This window comes from Ctenopharyngodon idella, chromosome 22 (assembly GCF_019924925.1).
Source record: "Ctenopharyngodon idella isolate HZGC_01 chromosome 22, HZGC01, whole genome shotgun sequence".
NCBI classification, from domain to species: domain Eukaryota; kingdom Metazoa; phylum Chordata; class Actinopteri; order Cypriniformes; family Xenocyprididae; genus Ctenopharyngodon; species Ctenopharyngodon idella.
In genome coordinates this window covers 9,344,059-9,365,450 of record NC_067241.1, presented here as the reverse complement: position 1 = coordinate 9,365,450, position 21,392 = coordinate 9,344,059, and the positions used below count along the sequence as shown (strand labels likewise).

At 37.4% G+C, this 21,392-nt stretch overlaps 1 protein-coding gene across 1 annotated transcript; it reads left to right on the top strand.

The window, feature by feature from the left end:
• Positions 1 to 4,820: 4,820 nt before the first annotated feature.
• rnd1a (Rho family GTPase 1a) lies at positions 4,821 to 16,419 on the top strand. The gene is made up of 5 exons (XM_051880710.1): positions 4,821 to 5,098; positions 5,434 to 5,521; positions 12,698 to 12,807; positions 13,005 to 13,139; positions 13,225 to 16,419. The coding sequence occupies exons 1-5, from the start codon at positions 4,979 to 4,981 to the stop codon at positions 13,468 to 13,470; spliced, it is 699 nt and encodes a 232-aa protein (XP_051736670.1). The 5' UTR covers positions 4,821 to 4,978; the 3' UTR covers positions 13,471 to 16,419.
• The last annotated feature ends 4,973 nt before the right edge of the window (positions 16,420 to 21,392 follow it).

The window sequence follows — 21,392 nt, the reverse complement described above, 5'->3', positions numbered from 1 at the left end:
AAATTGATGGTGGGGCAATGAAATTGGTGGCAGGACAAGAAAAAATCTAAACTACTGGCCCAACTGTGCCAGCAGAAGAAAAAAAATTGAGACCTAAAATGCAGAGTAAAAAAAGTATAAGAATAAAGGTAATAATTTGGAATTCTTTTTCTTTTAAAATATTGCATAATCCCAGATCTCTATAAGTAAGCAATAAGGTACAAGAGGCTGTGCTGTATCATGAATAAGTCACGGCTGAAGGCCGTTGTTAGGCATGACGCGAAGCGGAGTGCAACCCCTAATATGTAACAATGCAACTTTCATGAAGTAAACTCTTACTAAATCCTTCCTTCTGCCAGAAAAAAATAATCCCTGACCGTGAACAGCAACAGAAGTTACATTATTACGCCATTAGATGGTGGCAAAGACTGTCTTTTTGAGTGTGTCAGTCAGTAGCGAAGACTTTTACATTGAAAAGACTGAATTGTTGTGAACACGGAACAAGACGCAACTGACAAATGCTTTGACTAGCGACTGTCAGTCACGGGAAAACCCCTTAACTGTTAAAAGGACAAGATAATACATTGGACATTTAAACAGATTTTTTATTATGATAAATCTGAATGCAGGTAATAAACTCGCTCAATCGATCTCTTTCTCGCAATACTCTTCTACATAGTACAGTAAGCTTCAATGAACAATATCAATTGATAACATACAGTTTACGTTGCTAAGAGTGGATGCTAAGGGTGTTGTGTAGTGATACACAGAACCGTTGGGTGAAGCGGTCATAGCCGTGTTTTATCGTGAATAAAACACAGCTATTGACCAATCAGAATCAAGGACATGAACTAACCGTTTTATAATGGCCATTTTAGGATGAATTTAGAAATAGTTTCATTATATTTTTCTACTATTTCAGTGAAATATTAAAATATTGTTGAAATTTTCAACATTAAAAATGTGTTCACAGTAAGAAATCTTGCTTGTCCCTTCACAGCTCTTTCAGAGATGTATACACATCATAGTACATACAGTATACTTTACTCCTACACTGTACTCCAAAAATACTGACTACACAAATACAGCACATCACAAGCAGTGCAGTGGGTCAGTGAAGCAGACCACAGCTGTGTGTGTGGGGTGATGATATGACAGCCTTTGACCTGTTATCCAACAGCATACACACAGACATCACTGCATACATCACATTATAAATCAGTATCATTTTACTACACTGATGCTGCTGCAAAATATCAACAATCAATCCAAGCACAAAATTCTTGTATCACACACTTGTCAAACAACTTGTTCTACCTTTCCTCCTCTCCCTATTTTTTTCTTCATAGCCGTGGTGGTTCGGTAAGCTAGAAATACAATTTTCAGTATGAAATGACAGCATTTTCTTCTGTGACAATGTGAACCTCTCCCAGGGCGAGAGAATTTGCGCACATTCAAGGACCTGGGAACATTATGCAAGACATTACAATTCAACCTGACTGCCAGAGAGAATAAGAGATGGGGAGAGAAACAGAGAGAAAGAAATAGAACAGGCATTATGTGAGAAGAATGACAATAAAGTGAAATGGACAACCGGATCTTGAATTACTATGAGCACAACCTTTCAATGACCTTGTTTTCTAAAACCTTATTTTTGTACAAACCGATTCAATTTCATTACCAAAGTCATAATTTATAAAAAAAATAAATAAATAAATATAAAAAAAAAAAAATCACACTCAAACTGGTGAAATTATTAAGCAAATTGACTTGTCTGTGAATTTGAGACTAAGAACAGTCATTTTTCCTCCAGCTTGCAGGAAATGCTCATGCTTCTCCCCAGCTGAGATGTCATTGCTGTGTTTCCTGTCTCAGTTTGGGGAAGACCAGACCATCTGTCTCTGTCTGGCCCGGGCCACCACACTGTCCTGTAAACATACACACGCTGCCATACTGTGCTTTTGCAGAGAGGAACACATTCAGAAATCACATTTATAGATAAAGCATGATGGGAAGATGAAGTGTAAGGCTGTACTTTTAAACTAGAACACTACTATACTACTTCTATACTTGGTCAACACAGGTTCTTTTCCTGTTTTAGCTTTTATGACTGTCTGTACCCTTGTCTGTTAGTCTAAATATATAATTTGTTTTATAAGCAGAGGGAGACAGACCGAGAGAGAGAGAGTTTAGCTAACAAAGGAACCACAGATAGTTGCATAATCATTTCACTCCTAGGGGCTTTAGCACAAAAAGGGTCTCAAAATAAACGGAACAATCTGTTTGAACATATTCTCTGAAACGCTGCCCTGACTGAACCAAATATAGCATTATAGCGGGTTACAATCTTTGTATCATGTAATTAGCATCTATGTGCAGGGGGCAGGCTTTAATTACAGTCAGATGCATATACAACACAAAAACAATGATCGGTTTATATAGATTTATTGCGTGCGCGGACTTGCACTCGTTCGATTACGCTCTCATTTTTGTCAGAGCCAAACAAACAAATGAGGAAATACCAGGAAAGAGTCAAACTGTTACTCAACATGCAGTCAATAATGCCTCAGAGGTTATTGGTCATTTACACAACTCAGGTCAATAAAGTTGACTGAAGAGTGGTCGTTTATCCACCTGTTTCTGTCATTGAGTCGGAGGAGGTGAATATGGGCCCTTCTTCACAATAAAGGAGTGTGGGGTCAGTTTTAACATTGTCAGATGATCCAATCAGCAACAAGCATGAGTGATGTCACTCACTTTGAAGTCTTTCTTGGTGAGACATTTGCAGGCTATTGGAATTATCATAAATACGAGTTTCGAAATTGGACATGAACGCCCTCTCAAGTTGTATTTACTACTGGGAAACTCGGAGATCATTTTGATACTCGGGTTTCTGAATTGGGCGTGCCATAAACTTTAAACATGGTGGAGGGGAGAATGATTGATACTGTGACTGGTATTCTTTATTAGTTTTTTCCACAATAGCGGCATTGCCTTGTCTTGTTGTTAAAGTACATATGAATAACCACTTGAAGCATATTGTATGTTTTATACACAGCGAAAATAGCCTATATTTGACCTAAATTCCAGAATTGTCAGCAAGCTGACTAGTGTGAATGTTTATATGGTTTTCAACGAATGGGATGCTAAATATCAATAGCAAGCAGAGCACGAGATCCCACCCTTCCTTAAGAGCATCTCCAAAGCCACACCTCCTTCAAAACACATGAACGCGAACAGCCAGAGCAGAGTCTGCAAAGCGTCATAAGAGACTGCGTTAAATTACTTGTGTCTCAAACCACATTACATTACAATAATAATGAGCGTAAACAACTTCGGACTTGTACTACCTGACTGCTGCAGATTCATTTTGGCGTTGATAGTGTTGACATAGAAGCGCATAAATCCGAGTCTGAGGACGTGAACAGCTCCGGGTAGAATGTAACGGGTTGCCATCTCGTAATTACGTGAACGCAGCATAAGCTCGTTGTTTTGGTTCAGGAGGAACTGTAAGGTGGCTGCTGTTTGTTTGTGGCACTCGTGACTGTCGTCTACAACTCTGCTTAGCCTCATAAAAACGTGCTGATGAAGTGTGTAGTCTGCACTTTTTAGTCCTGATACTTCCACAGAAGATATATGTAGGCTACATGTTTTAATATTTAGATAGGGTGACCATACGTCCTCTTTTTCTCGGACATGTCCTCTTTTTGGACCTAAAAAAATGCGTCTAAATCACCCAAAATGTCCGGGATTTGGCTTTTAGACCATTTCTATTATTGATTGCTATCAGGATGTGAAGAGAGTTTCAACCAAAGTGTTTTTAAAAAACATTGCCTATTTGCCCAATAAATAGGCAAGAATAAACCTGGTGTCTTCCATTATTCCTGTTCTTTCTGACAACAAAGCATTTGCTTGCTTTTACGCGACTAGCTGGTAGTCATAATCATGACTTCAGAAGTGGGAATACATGAAAGTGATAGCACATGAAAGCAGCACAGTGAATAGTTTAAATATAGTAAGAAATCCTCTGTCATTTAATAAACTTTTATTAAATGAAATTAAGAATAAGATTAACTAATTTTTCTCAAATATTACACAAGACGTATGGGTAATTTTACTGTCTGCATGTAACAATGCAAATCAAACATTTAAAATGTTATAGTGGTTACTTCAGTAAACCATTGTGCAACATAGGAGTTGTAACGTTTGACTTGCTTGAAATAATCCACTTAAGATATCCTCAGATTTGGTCAGTATAAATATTTAGACAAATGTGGTTTCTCTATGACATAAAATTGTGATTTAGAGTATTTTTTTTTTTCACGAGATGTACGACAAAATGTGAAAAAAAAAAAAAAAAAAAAAAAAAAGTTACAACTGACCCATTCTCCAAACCAAAAATGCAACATTAAAAGGCCAAAATAGGCTTGTGTTGAAAATGTTCCACCAATCTAAAAAAGTGTACAGAAGCTATTTTTCATAATATTGCTGACTGGGTTTTATTAATGTTACATAATTAATGAACTACATGGATAATTATTTTGTGGAGCAGTTTATATTTCTAGTAGCTATTACAATAATATAAGCATATATAACACGTAAAGAGTTTGAGATTATTTTACCGCTGTCTTTTAGAACGATTTAATTTCTCAACTTTCATTTTATCTCACGTCTATTGTCATTTTCACGGCTACCGCGTAAACTTTCTTACAAAACCCTCCCTTTCATATATTGTTACCATTGCTTGATGTAAGAGTTGCATTTATATCGGCTAAATCAATGTGCAGACTCCAGCTGGGTGGGCGCATTTCGGGGGCAGTGGAACTCGAGCGCGAGCAGGAGAGCGCGTCGCTGATTGGATAACAGAGCTGTATAAATTGCCGCAGTGCCGTATTTCTCGCTTTCGTGGTGATTTAGTCCAAACCCCAATGCGGTCTGAACAAACTGCCCAGGGCCGTCATACGAGAGAGCCATCGCGCACAGGACCGTCTTATTTACAATGAAGGAGAGAAGAATCAGCCAGCCTTTGGTAATGCGTTGTAAACTGGTTTTAGTAGGAGACGTGCAGTGCGGGAAAACTGCGATGTTGCAAGTCTTGGCCAAAGACTGTTATCCTGAGGTATGTCCTACTCTCTATCTCGCACACACGTATTCATTGAGCGGATAATGATGTGTAGGCTATATTCGATAGTAGTGCACTTGGATGCTTGCTTATGACATTATGCAACAATATACTGTGACATTAATTACGCACTGCGTTTGGTTATCCTGGACATTCATACATCAAGGTGATACTCCATGTATCTTTCTCATGCGAGTTGTGTGCACGTGTTGACACGTTTGAAACAAACCATGATATACTATGACGTTTTAAGCGAAATGAAGTGTTTTTATACATACGTTAAATGATTAAGTAATTAAATAACGTGTTTTATTTCGTCCCCCTACCCACAGACATACGTCCCAACAGTGTTTGAAAACTACACAGCTGGACTGGAATTAGAGGAGCAGCGCGTGGAGCTTAGTTTATGGGACACGTCAGGTGAGAGAGACCGAATAACAACTGTACAGCGGTGATGCTGGTTTACATAACAGAGCATTAAACTGATGAACACATTTGCACTCTGTCATTTTTGCTAATAAATACACATGTGACAGCGCTTTTGAGGAATATCATTAAGTGGACCCCAAAATTAAAATTCTGTCATCATTTAGGCCTACTCATTCCACACTTATGACTTTCTTTCTTCTGTGGAACAAAAAAGATGCTATTCTGAAAATACTGTGAAATGGATGCAAATAGTGAACAAAGTAAATGTGTTCAGGCCAATAGGTGTCTAAAACTACTGGTACTATTGGAATGAGCGCCAATTAAATGTTCATCAGAGCAGTTAATGCTCTGATTTTGTACAATGTAAAATAATAACATCATAATTCATATATATATATATCTCAAATATACACTGAAGTAACCCAAGTCCCTGAATGACTATAAATTGCACTTGTTTTTGTTCAGTAATATTTTAATTGTCTTCAATGCATCATATGTTGCATTATTGCTTCTTTATCCTGTTAATGACTTTCATTTAGACAAAATGCTTGTTTATATTTTAAAGTTTATTTAGAATAGATTTGGATTTGATTTTACTATGTTTTGCTGGATAGCATTACAATAACAAACTTTCACTTTACAAAATGACTTTCTGTAAATCATCCACATGGATTTGCTTGTGTGCATTCTCGGCTGTTGTGTTGACTGTTATTGGGCTAGTAGGTCAGTCAGACGTTACAGGTAAGACACACCATCAGCACCTGAGCCCTGAGTCAGGGAATGCAAGCTGACATATGTGAAGCTGCAGTAAGTGAGAGGATCTGGCATCTGCAACACCTGAAACCTATCCTCAGGTGTCAGACGCTGTGGTGTGCCGTCTTCACCTTCTGTCTTCCTCTGGATTAGACAAGATCTCTGATTAGTTATTAAAATAATCAGGGCTGTATAGGACAGCACAGGGTTTTGCCATGTTTGGAATGTCTCACTGTGACATGCGAAGCCTTTTTGATGACGTAAGTGGTTTTTTAGAGATACTGTCCCTCTCTGAAGTGGATTAGAGAGATCAGCTCCTGTTCCAGTGCCTGTGATTTTGGCTACCAGATTCAATATAGAATTTGGTCAGGGAATGTTTAGTCTGTGTATCTGATTAAGAGTCTTATTAAGATTAGGCAACTAGAAAGCTGTGGTTCAATGACTGATAGCCATTACATTCCTATCTAGTAAAAAGACATGGAATGTTCTTCTGATAGTCTCATTTCTTTAGTCTGTTTGGATTCACAGAGTTTTAAGTGGAAAAAAAACACATCTCCTAAAGATACAGTTCACCTTAAAAAGAAAACTGTCATCATTTAACTCACCATCATATGATTTCAAACCTGTATGACTTTCTTTCTTCTGCATAACAAAAAAGAATATATTCTGAAGAATGTATAGACAAAAACAGTTGAAACAATGAAAGTCAATGGGGTCCAAAACAACATTATGGGTGTGAATTAGTGATCTTTTGGTGTAAACTATCCCTTTAAATAGGTTTTAGGTTTCTGTCCTCAAAATTAATATTACTGTTATCATACCAATTACACTCTAAAAAAATAACTGTAAAAAACGAAACAAATTTACACAGTAAAATACCATTTTCCATTGAAACAGTAATATACCATAAAACAATGCATTCTGGGTAATATTATTTGTCATTTTCGAGAAAGTAGCCTATAGGCCTCTTTTCTCAAAATGACAAATATTACCTAAAATGCATTGTTTTTTGTTTCAATGGAAAACGGTATTTTACTGTGTAAATTTGTTTCGTTTTTTTACACTTATTTTTGTACCTAACGTCTATCTGGCTCTAAAGCTCTCTTTTAGTCCCATCTTTACTTCATAGTATATCATTACCTCTGTAAAGAGTCTGACTGAGGATATTGTTTTAGATGGATGATTCATGTCCTCCCCAAATGCCCTTATTTTTATAACTGATATTTCAACTGAGATTAATCTTTGCAATTGTGTATAGGTTTAATATTTTTAAATCCTGTAGCTGCTGTCATATTGCATGCCGAGAAAAAAGCTGGGTTCTTCAGGGTCATGATGCGTAGCACGTTGTGTAACATATCAGTCAGTGATGCCTGATGGATCTGAATCTATGTTAATTGTCATGCCTGACTGCTTGACTGAGTGCCTACTTTTAGGATGAGTGGATGGGATATTGCTTTTCTTTAATAGGTGCCTGATAAGGGAGATTATTGTTGTTGTTTTTTTCACTAATTTTGTTGTTTGCTCCAGAAACTGCAATGTGAGACAATTAAGTTTTTTTTTAACCCGTGGCAACTGGGACATTTTGCTAGCAAAATAGAATATTTCAGCCTTTGTTTCAAATTGGTACAAATGTTTCAATTTATTAACATTACAAATAGACTTTTTTGCGGCTGATAAAACAAGTTATTTTTATATGCAGAACTAATTAATATTAGATTTAGCTTTTTGAAACAATAAAACATCAATAAAACAATTTTCATTATTAAAATGTAAATAATAGTATTTTTAGTAGGCTAGTATTACTTTGAAAGATAAACATTACATTTTTATATAATTATATATCTAATTATTTATTAAGTGTAGTCATTACTACCACTACTTATATACATAAATAAATATATGTACATATACATACACGCTGCTCAAAAAAATGAAAGGAACACTTTTTAATCAGAGAATAGCATCAAGTCAGTTAAACTCCTGGGATATTGATCTGGTCAGTTAAGTAGCAGAGGGGGTTGTTAATCAGTTTCAGCTGCTTTGGTGTTAATGAAATTAACAACAGGTGCACTAGATGGGCAACAATGAGACGACCCCCAAAACAGGAATAGTTTTACAGGTGGAGGCTACTGACATTTTTTTCCCTACTCATCTTTTCTGACTGTTTTTCACTAGTTTTGCATTTGGCTAGGGTCAGTGTTACTACAGGCTAGACAATGGCACCCTGATTGCCATTAGGTATCGGGATGAAATCCTTGGACCCATTGTCAGACCCTACGCTGGTGCAGTGGGTCCTGGGTTCCTCCTGGTGCACGACAATGCCTGGCCTCATGTGGCGAGAATATGCAGGCAGTTCCTGGAGGATGAAGGAATTGATACCATTGAATGGCCCCCACGCTCGTCTGACCTAAATCCAATAGAACACCATTGGGACATTATGTTTCGGCCCATCCGACGACGCCAGGGCACCTCAGACTGTCCAGGAGCTCAGTGATGCCCCTGGTCCAGATCTGGGAGGAAATACCCCAGGACACCATCCGTCGTCTCATTAGGAGTATGTCCCGACATTGTCAGGCATGCATACAAGCACGTGGGGGCCATACAAACTACTGACTACCATTTTGAGTTGCTGCTATGAAATTTCAGGAAAATGGACTAGCCTGCTGCATCATTTTTTCACTTTGATTTTCAGGGTGTCTTTGAATTCAGTCCTCTGTAGGTTGATCATTTTCATTTCCATCAAACAATGTGGCATTCTTTCGTTCCTAACACATCACCCAGTCCATATCAGTATAGATATTCAGCATGATATTTTTCCCCATTGAGATCTGATGTATTTTCAAAGTGTTCCTTTAAATTTTTGAGAAATATATATATATATATATATATATATATATATATATATATACATGAGAGAGAGAGAAGCTGCGTTTCCATTACCCTTCAAATTGTGCAAATTGAAGTGGCGAATTGAAAATACACCTAATGGAAATATATCGCAAAAAAGTTTTTACACTCGCATGAGGTGGTTTTTCAGGCAAAAGGAATATTTCACAAAACTGCAATGGAAACAGTTTTTTTTTCGCATTTACAGGTCACTTGGCATACGTAAAAGTCGATCATTCTTTAAAGAAGGCGCGGTATGTTTGGAAACGAAGATAAGATGGAGTTCTTTATTAAACTCATAAAAAGAAAAGAATTACGGGAATACTGGATTCGAAACAAAGAAATGCCACAATTTATCTAGACCTTGAAGCAGATAGGAGGGAGAAACACCTAGAAACACCTCATACGTGGCCGCTCCCAAGCATCTCCCAAGATTCCTTGCCATTAATGCTTGGATAACATGCCTATGCCTCCTTCGATTAAAAATAATGGCTAGTGCAGTGGCTGCGATATACGTAAACCTACTAACATTCGTTGCCATGAGTTGGAATGACTTATCATGAGAGGAAAAAATTACGTTCACACAGCATCAGTTAAAATTACATTCACATAACATCAGTTCATGGAAATGCCATCATTTCGCAATAGTTTTTTATCGACGTTTAGAAAATATCGCAAATGTTTTGTGCAAATCTGTAATGGAAACCCTGCTAGAGAGAGAAAGAGAGAGACATTCTAAACATACTTCCTTATTATGGAATGTTAAAAACACTCAGATGGAATTTCCCAGTCATATTGACCTGGAACAGTGAAACAATACTGGGAAAACTGTCAAGACAAACTAATCCCAGACACTGAGTCCAGATCAGAAGAGAAAAGAGTAACTGTGGAGGAAAACACATTTTATCATGCACAACAACTGACTCAGAATCTGGCATAAGATCAGAGCTTGAGAAGCCAATCAAGCAGCTCCCATCTATTCTCTCATTACGCCAGTTAGGCTTTGCTAATTGTACATAGCCTTGTTAGGTGGCGACGCACAGGAGGAACACTGGCAGAGCGGTAGATGCTCGTGCACCCACATGCAAACACTCATCAGCATACGTGCACAAACACACTCTAATCACGACTAATTACAGAAGCTTTAATTGAATTTGCTCATCCGGCTCTCGCTGCTTCAGGCATCTCTTCACACACTCTCCAGATCAAAGAGGAGATGGCCATGAGAGGCTGCAACTGAGCCTTTGACAGGGTCTGGTGTGGGCCACTCCTGTAGCTCTTATGATTGGAAATTTGATTCAAGAGGAATATACAGTATTTTAATTTGTTTTTCAAATAGTCAGCTGTCAAGAGCAATTGCCTCTTGACAGCCTCTTGTATACTGTTTCGCTAGAATAGGGAGATGTCCTACCATTGAGGTTTATGCCTGAATAGATCCATGACCACTCAGAGTAGATCTGCAACCCAAATATATATTTTTATGTCAAGAAAAAAATATATTTTTATTTTTCATTGAACAATTTTTCTTTACAAAAAGATATAAAACATAATTGACTATATGCATGGAGCGTTCTTTAGAACTTCCGCAATAATATAAGCCAGCTGGAAAACTTCCGGTGAAATGCCACTTGCTGGTGTGTTGAGCATCAATAGTGTAATACTTAGTTCAGAATATAGTCACTTAAATAGTCAGGCATAGTATTAATTTTGTTATTCAAACGTAAGATGACAAATAAATAAATGAATAAAGACGTACCTCAGTGTTCCTCCTCCGCTAAATTCAATTCGACCATCAGTTTTCACAATTTCGTGTGGGAAAAAAAGCGTCAAAATTAAATATTTATTGTGCACTTTAGTTAGATGCTCGCTTTCTGTGTAATTCATTCACAAGAAAAGTTATTGTTTTTCATGAGATTTTGTGAGTATTTCATACTTCACCTTCACCACGACAAAATGTATTTTTAAACCTATAGTTATTTTATAAAGTTTAATGTTTATTCAAAAGCGAAAAAACTATTACAGGAAATGGCTGATAAATGTGCAAATAAATGCGCAAATAAATGCTACTCTGCCGCCATCTGCTGGTTATAGTGGTAATTAATGTCTTTTTTTATTTTTAAATAAGTGTTTTCTATCAAATGTTGGATTTCCTATATTTTGAATCATTTGGTTTTACAAATGGGGACAATCTCAGAAGGATGAACAAATAATGTTTGTGGTCATCACATTAAAAATAACATTTGAAGTGCTGGAAAAAAAATATGTGTGCGTGTCTAATACAGACACAGCATTTCTTAAACGGTCCCAATATCTTTGTCTTTATTGCAATCAATAAAACTGGTTTATTGGCAAATTAGGTAAATGCATTACAACATTAAAAAGTCAACCACTGATGGTTTTGTGTCGTTGTACAGCGAGTACAGAATGATCAGCTACCAGTTCACCGGAAATGCCCAAGCTGGCTTAACGACAACCAGGAAGTAACCGTGCATATAGTCAATTGGTTTTAAATATAAATAATTTAAATAACTATTTCAAAGTGTAATTAAACTGTAATACAATTCATAGCGACAGCCATAAATTCATAATTTTTCAACTTATGAAAAAAAACAGGATATCAAAAAATATGTAATTTGTTTTAAATATATAAATATATTTAATTAAAATTAAAAGTATAATATATTATTTACAATGACAGCTGTAAATGAAAAAAAGAGTTTCATTAAACAACTTTTCTTTATAAAAATATATATATATATAATTGATTATATATATAATATAATATAATATAATAATTAATAGTGACGGCCATAAATTCATCAATTGTCTTTTACTGGAAAATGATGGTACATGGTCACTGGTTTACTCATTTTTACTGATACTTCAGTTGAATCAAACCTCATCTCTATTTGCAAACTAATTAATTTGACCATGGTGACATTTAAAGCAGTTAAGCTGGAATTAATTCACTACAATGGCCTTACTGTTGAGAGCTGTATTGTCTAGTGGAGTGCATAGATAGTGATATGAGGATTGCATGTAGATTCATTGTGTTGTTATATCTTATCTTTCTGCTGGTAAGCCATACTCTCTGTCTAAACCTAGTAGACTGAGTGCTGAGAGTCGATATTCTAAGCACAAATCCATGAATATTGGGTAAAATGGGTCTTTAATAGACTTGCTTTATTTGCTATCGAATAGAGCCATAGTATGACAGTGTTTATGTGTGCATCCTTCAATGCCGTTGCCGTAGTTACGGAACTAGATGAGGTTCGCTGTACGTGGGGGACAAGACCTCCCCGGCAACTCATTCTGTCAATATAGGAATCTCCGAGACTCGCCCACACACATGCACACACCTATTACAAGAGCTCCCATATGATTGCTATTTACATTATTATGTTGCCAGATCCCCTCCATAACATTTGATATTCCATATTTAGTAGCATTTGCTTCTTTCTCACCAGTGTAATGTTATTTAATGCTAAGTTTTCATTATCGACATTTATTGTGTGGTTGCTCTTGCAGGTTCACCGTATTATGATAATGTCAGGCCTCTCTGCTACAGTGACGCAGACGCTGTTCTGCTCTGCTTCGATATAAGTCGCCCTGACACCGTCGAAAGCTCTCTGAAAAAGGTGAAGTACATTTTACATCTTAAATTTAAATTATTCTTTTTTTCTTTTTTTTTTTACTTGTTTTCCAGTTAAAATATCTAAAAATCCTTAAAATAAGATGAAGGGTGAACTACCCCTTTCTTTCACAGTGTTGCTTTTCAAGAAAATACTCATTAAGAATATGATTTTGCAGTATATTAACAGTTCTCTCCCTGCAGTGGAAAGCCGAAATCATGGATTTCTGCCCCAGTACTCGAATAATCCTAGTCGGCTGCAAGACAGACCTGCGTACAGATGTTTGCACACTGATGGAGCTGTCCAATCAGAGACTGACTCCCATCTCCCATGAGCAGGTCAGTCAATCATACCCTCCCTTTGTAAACTAGACTCCTCGCCTCTCTTTTTCCCCATCTCTGACTGTGTTCTGTCTGTATGTAGGGCACCTTGTTGGCGAAGCAGGTAGGAGCGGAGGTGTACCTGGAGTGCTCTGCGTTCACATCGGAGAAGAGCATTCACAGCGTGTTCCGCTCAGCGGCACTCACATGCCTCAACAAACTACAGCCCCCCATAAAGCAAAGCCCCACCCGCCGGCTCTCTAAACGCCTCCTTCACCTGCCCAGCAAGGCAGAGCTCCTGACCTCCTCCTTCAGCAAGGAGAGAACCAAGAGCTGTTGCATCATGTGAGCCCCACGTGCGCCACTCCAGCTCCAGAAAACGCATTTTCGCTCTTCGAGAGGGTTGGTTGGGGGGGGTTTGAGAGAAGGGGAGGTCATGACCTTTCATGACCCCTCCCTCTCTATACACTTAAGTTGTTCTTCTTCCATTCTGACACCCCACCTGCAAACACACTCATCCCTACGACAAAGAGCTGTTGCCATTGTTCAAGGTTTTTGGCTGTTACACATCCTAATGCTAAAGTATCGATTGATTTCCCTTCACATGAACTGCATTTTGTATTAATGATCAATCAATCAGACAAAGAAGGAAACACAGTGTATATTGGACACTGTTGAATATTTTTGTGGGTAGTCTTATTTGTTAGTGTGCACACATGTATGGGAATGTGGGTTGAGCTGTGAACGTAATTTGATATTTAAGGGAAGAGGATGTGTTTCTGTTACACAGTACGCACTTTAGTGAACATGGATGTGATTGTTGATTGGAAAGTGAGAGGATGATTTGGCATAAGTTGCTGTTTCAAAACAGAATTATGCATTGCTTGTACTTGCTAAAGTCTTTGGCACTGAACTACGAAGAATCAAAATATCACGCCGTTTTGTTAGAAGCGTGAGGGGAGGAGCCAAACAAGATTTTATGTCCTCCTGAAAAAGGAGACAGTGTTATAAATCTGCTAGATGAAGCATCCAATCACATTTGTACAATCCAGATGTATTGGACATGCTGACACACTCTTTCACTCTCTCTCTCAACCCTACTGTAGTCCTTCATGTGCTTTCTGCCTCTTGAGAATGGGTCATAAATCTCAATCAATGAAGAGAAGCCCAGCATTGCCTGGGCCATTTCTCTGTATAGAGCAGGAGTTATTGCCACAAAGACCCTTCCAGATGTTCCAGGCATTCTTTTTTAGAAAATAAAATCCTTCACTGAAGTAATTTTAGAGATGGACTGGGAAGGTCATGGGGGATTATTAAGGGACATTGCAGTCCACCAAAACTGATCAATGTTGCATAAGCGAGAGGACAACTTGAATGCGTCAGCTGACTTTTCTTCTACAGTTGTCTTAAAATCTGCCCCAATGGCTAATTCTTAATAACAGACCTGTAAAAAGCTGATTTCTCTTGTTAAGTGGTGAAGCTACTGGTTATTCTCTGTGCTGGGCATTAGATTGCATCAGAATCACTGAAATTACAATGTATTCAGTTGGATCACTGTCACAGAGGACTCTCATCGTAAACCTCATTCTGGTAATCTCTCTCCTAAATCCCAGAACCCCTGGTTGTGTAATGCTTAATCGTAAAACAACTAAATCCTCACTTTGGGCTTATAAATGGCTGAGTAAAAATGAACTGATAAGTCAGACGAGACAGCATTACGAAGAATCTGACCTTAAAATCACTGGTCCAACTCAAGTAGTTCTTCAAATATAATATGATCAAAGAAATGGTTTGGGGAATAACTTACACTTCCGTTTAAAAATTTGGGGTCAGTAAAGGCCAACTCACTGCACCAACAATCACCAGATTACAGTACGTCACTTCTCAGACATTCCAAGACCCGACAGACAGAGATTCAACATGTTCAAGAGTAGACCAATGCCGACAGACGGCGACAGGGGTAACACACTTATCCGACAAAACCTGACAAAGTGTCTGTTACCGTCTGTCAGCATCCATTGGTGCAGTGTGAATCAATTGGCCTGAAGAGTTTTTTTTTTTAAAGAAATCAATCTTTTTATTCAGCAAGGATGCATTAAATTGATCAAAAGTGACAGTGAAGACAGTAATGTTACAAAATGTTTCAAATAAATGCTGTTCTTTTGAACTTTCTATTCATCAAGCATCTTAAAGAACATGTTTTATGGTTTCCACAAAAATATTAAGCAGCAAAACTGTTTTCAACATTGATAATAATAAATGTTTATTAAGCATCAAATCAGCATATTAGAATGATTTCTGAAGGATCATGTGACACTGAAGACTGGAGTAATGATGCTGAAAATTCAGCTTTACCATCAAAGCAATAATAGAAAAGAGTTATTTTTACTTGTAATAATACTTTTGATCAAATAAATGCAGCCTTGGTGAGCATAAGTGAATGGTTGTGTATGTTTGAAGACTTAGTTTTCAAATTTGGTCTTACATTACTTCTTTTTTTTTTTTTTTTTTGAGTAACATCAACCCAAAATGTTGTGAAAACTCAGTCACACCACCTGAAGAATGAGAGTAAAAATACTGTACATAAAAAAAATGGTCTTGCCTTAACTGCACCTACATTATATCTACAATATTACAACTATATTATATCATTATATCATTTACTTTGTAAACTCTCATCTGAAAGGAACTTCAGGAGTTTGTTCAAACATCGACCTGCATCACTAAATGCTACAGTACATACCAATCACCGTTGCTTAGTAACAGACAAGTCAGTTAAACTGGACTACATGTCTGAAAGCCACTCGAGAGAAGTTGAGAGAGAGAAACAGGGTGTAAACAAAGTGAAAATAAGGACAAGTTTCCTCACTGTAGCATAACAACTGGCTTTTTCATGGCTATAGTTTATAGTTCAATACATGAGTCAACTTACAGACCATCATCTTGATATAAATTTGTTACTGTTGTCTGGTTTAGTAGCACTCTTATATGTTATATGTTTGGTGGACCTCCACAATCTTCCTTTTGTTACTTAAGTCTGGACGTACATATGTTGTGCATAATCAGTTTTGTACAGCCCTTTAAATGATGTCTGCAAACAATTTCAAAACAGACAGTATGATTGTGTGTGCTATGTAATGTGTAACTTATTAATGGTTGATTATTGCTGGTTCTGTTTTATGCTTCAGTTTCAGACAGTCTATTTTATATTGAATATGTTTATTGGTTATTTTCCCTCGTCTTTGGTGTCATGTCTCACTCTTAAATTAATTAAAACCTGGATTTGGTCAGAAAATTACATGCATGTTCCCTTCTTTTCAACACTCATTAAGACCCTCAAAAAAAAACCTTCATCTAAAAATATTTTGCTTTTTACATAGGTTAAGACTTGCAGATCCAATAGCAGTCCAAAATATGAGAAATTTAACATGTCTAAATTTTTAAAAAAATAGAAAAGGCAATTCATTGGTCAAAAAGCGTGGAAACCCTGTATCCTAAATATTAGGAGGGATTTCAAATCAGACAAAACAAAACATCCTCATATGACAGACTCCTACTATTATGCCCCTTTTTACAAGATGTAAAATAAGTCTCTGATGTCCCCAGAGTGTGTATGTGAAGTTTTAGCTCCAAATACCCACAGATCATTTTTTATAACATATTAAAATTTCCACTTTTTGGTGATGAGCAAAAATGCGCCATTTTTGTGTGTCTTTTTATATGACACACAAATGAGCAAATGAGCTGGTGCTCCCAGCCCCCTTTCAAGAAGATGGCGGAGCTTCAAGAGCTCATGCTTCAGCATACCAACAACAACAAAACAGGACAATCTCACGCACTAAAAACGTCAGAAACTATCAGTAGTTGCATTCATTTCAAACCGGATTCGGACAATAACGCCTACAGAGCCAGAGAATATGCTGCATGGAGATAGAACAGGTAGAGTTTAGTTTAATTACAGTTATAACTTATGTTGTCATCTTGCTTTTATCCACTATTAGTACAAGCCTATTGTAGCGGACTGAATTTTATGAAGTTTATTGTACTTCACACAAAAGATGAAGCGTCCTTTCTCACCTCAGAAAATCACAGTAAGAGCTGAATAAAACAGTACAAGAAGTGCGCATTAAAGTCTTTTCCAAACTCTCTCTCTTGTCATTAACATACACAGCAAATTACACAAAAACACAATTTAAAGTAAACAAATACTGTATATACAGACCTTGTGCCTTTTTGGGGGTGCTTACTAAACTGGTAAGCTTTATCCATAAAACAACTCTGATGAACTGAAATAAAGTGCATACTCTGGAGACTATAAGCTGGATCACAAACAGTTTGTACTGATCCATCCTTGAGTAACAACTTTTTAGCAAAAACCTGTTTTATATTGTCCCTTTGTACAAAGCAGTCTGGTGTAAAATGATTCACACAGACATAAACAAATTTAGGTATATGGGGGCACATTCCCTTCAAAAATAAAACTAATACTGTGCCTTCTGATGTCGGGAGTACATGAAGACTGTTATGTTCACTCTTACATTCAACAACAAAACACCTGACAGTATATAACTTGCTCAGGGAGGGGGTCTATGCTAATGCGGCAGTGTCCGTCAACAGTCTTGGACGGGGCCTATACAAACTGACGTCACTTTGTACAGAATCTGCAAATGTTCTGAGACACTGCTTATGATTTATGGGGATTAAAAAAAGAGAAATGGGTGGACTTTTATCATTACAGGTTGGTTGTGTACACACACTGCCAACACACATTTATGTTCAAACACCATGTAAAAGTGATTTTGCATAATAGGTTCCCTTTAAATAAGCCATTTATTCACACAGCACTCAAAACTAGGCCAACAGGTCTAAGAAAAACCAGGAGTAAGTCATGTGGTTCTGCAGGAATAGCAATGAAATGGCTGAATAACGAGAGGCAGAAACATTAAAAAGATTTCCTGTGTGCATCTTCACATATAACAGAACTTCAGTGAGAGCTGCGCACTCACAGTCAACAAGCAGACAAGGCTTTGGAATATATGGTGATATTTTTAGATACAAATAGCTTTAGCTAAATAAATAAACATCACGTTTCTCCTCAGTCAGCTCTGTAGTGACATACACTATTTTTTTAATGTTTTTGAAAGTCTCTTCAGCATTTATTTGATCAAAAATACAGTAAAAACAGTAATATTGTGAAATACTGTTACAATTTAAAGGGTTAGTTCACCCCAAAATTTAATTTTTATCATTAATTACTCACCCTCATGTTGTTCCAAACCAGCAAGACCTTTGTTCATCTTCGGAACACAAATTAAGATATTTTTTAGTCTCCTGCAGTTGACGCAGTGAACGCAGTGCAGTGTTTCCATGTTTACGTCAGAACGCCGGCTCAGTATTGGCCAACGCTGTTCACTTGAGCAGCATGACGCATGCGTGTAATGCTGACACAGTTTTCTATTTTAATATATTTTAAACAGTGATGTGCAGTGGTGTTCTGACATACTGTCCAGGTTAAATAAACATTACTTAAACTGTCCAAAAAAAAAAAAAAAAACAACCCATCCAACCCACAGCATGAATTAGGGGGTCTGTTAAAGGGTTAGTTCACCCAAAAATGAAAATTACCCCATGATTTACTCACCCTGAAGCCATCCTAAGTGTATTTGACTTTCTTCTTTCAGATGAATCTCATCCTCATCAAAATCTCATCCTCTATTCATTGCCATTGTAAAGCTTGGAAGAGCCAGGACATTATTTAATGTAACTCCAATTGTTTTCGTCTAGAAGAAGAAAGTCATATACACCTAGGAAGGCTTGAGGGTGAGTAAATTATGGGGTAATTTTCATTTTTGGGTGAACTATCCCTTTCATTTTTGGGTGAACTATGTTTCGTAATATTTGCATAGTTTTATTTTTGTACTGTGGATTATTTTTTTCATCCAATCCAATCCAACCTCCCTTGCCTCCTTGGAGGAAACATCCCTGATTTTGAAAAGTAATTTATTCCAGTGATGTCAAAGCTGAATTTTCAGCATCATTACTCCAGTCTTCAGCGTCACATGATCCTTCAGAAATCATTCTAATATGCTGCATTCTGATTTTGTTGCTCAAGAAACATTACTTATTATTATCAATGTTGCAGTTGTGCTGCTTCACATTTTTGTGGAAACTTTTGAACAGTATGTTCAAACGTTTCCACACTATGTTAATGGACAGAGTACTAGTACAATATGCCATGTTCAGTTCATTCATTTGACAAATTAGATCAATACAAGCTTGACGAGCCACAGCTTAAAGGCATGACTTGCAAAGCCTATTTCAGGATATAACCTGGATAAAACAACAGAGTCTGTTAAGCATGATTTTAGGAAGAAAGCTATAAAGGAAAAATACAGCATCAGAGAGGGAAAGATCTGCAGCTTCGAGCTGCTTGAAGTCTTCTACACCCCAGAGCTTTAGAGAGAAGAGAGAGACTGGGGCTGTTTGGGTGGAAAGTAAGGGAATGACAGAATGCCGGCTCATTACCAATGACTCACATCTATCAGACAGAGACCTAGTGAGAGAAACTGGGGAGAAATCAGTAAAGGAGGGAATGAAATGATGGGGGGAGACTTATTCTCTCCAATTACTGACGAGCTGCAGTCTGCCATAGAGAAATGCACACAAACACACAGCCATCAAACCAGCCACCGTGACTGCGGCGCTAACAATGCCATAGATAGTCTAGAACCGCTGCAACAATGTGGGATCATGACAGGAGAATGTGTTTGGTATGTGCATTCAGACCTTCAAATGTTCCGTCGTTGTGTTATTCACCTTCTCACAGTCACATTATCAGAGGAACATTGTTTTAAGGTTCATAAGGGACTTTTAATGCTGTTTAAATGCAACAAGCTCAGTCAACCCTTGTTGAATCAGTCAGGGTGACTGTGTTCACTGGAGCAGAGAGCATGTCTCACACAAACACACACACACTCACAAGAATAACTGCAGGCCTCATGGTCTCAGGAGAAATGAATGTACATAATCAGCATATTAAATTTATTCAGATATTAGCATAAACAATGTGAATCCTCTCAACTCACATCATCATAAATTTCTGATGTACATTACTAGCATGCCCTTTTAGAGATGCATGATATATGGGCAGCATATTGGTAATCAGATTTTTTCATTTTTTTTCAGTATCAGTTTGGAAAACCCTGCTTAAAAGCATAAAAATTCTGTCGCCGTTTGAAGATCTGTTTTTGCCCAAACAATAAAAGTACATGGGGTCCAAAACAACATTGGATCTCGCTGACTTTTACACATTTTTCTAAATATCTACTTTTGTGTTCAAAGGAAATAAGTCATACAGTTTTGCAACAACATAAGCGTGAGTAAATTACACAGTGATTTTAATACTATAGTGTTGCGAGACTCCTGCACAGCTGATTTCTGCTGCGTTGGCAACAGAACAGAATAACTGCACACATGTACCCTCATACAAGCATCCCTCTCGCACTGCCATGGGCCTTTTTCTTGCCAAGGGGGTCCCCAAGGCTCCCCTAAAACCCGTGAGGTATGCCCAACCCCCACTATCACTCACTCTCACACATATGTAGTTTGTCACGGTGAACCCCTGAGGTATGTTAATAATGGATGAGTATATTTGGCTGTTTAATTAGCCAACCGTGCTTTTATGGCATCTGGGTCTCTGGACTATAGAGAAGGAAGAAGGTGTGGGTTGTGTTTGGACAGGCCAGGATGGTCATGCGTGTCTGGAGTTTAAAACAGCACAGGTTTTTGCTGGTTACAGCTAAAAATTTAGGTTGAAGTGTAAAAAAAATCTTACCTATTTTAAGGGCTACAAACTGCCCAGATGTCCTATGCTCGGGCTCAGGTGCTTGATTTCAGACTGACCTGTGCCTCTGTAAACAAACAATATACATGTTAACTAATCCTATATGATATGGTCTGTTAAAGCTGTTTTATGAACATAAAGCTGCATGTACTGTACGTGTTAGACTCGATATCAAACTAAAAAGACAGATTTATGTATATTAAGGATAAATTTTAACATATGGAGTCCAGTTATGCGTGAAACTGTAAATAACTAATTAGGTCAGGGTGCATTACACATGCAGTAGTGCCCACAATCACAGCAGGGTGGGTTACATAAAGAAAAAAGTAAAAGTGTGTCTTTATTTGTACTTCTATGATACAATATTTTCCTGTAAAAACAGGAAGCAAACAATCATATACAACAATGAAGCCTGATTGCAGCCCCAT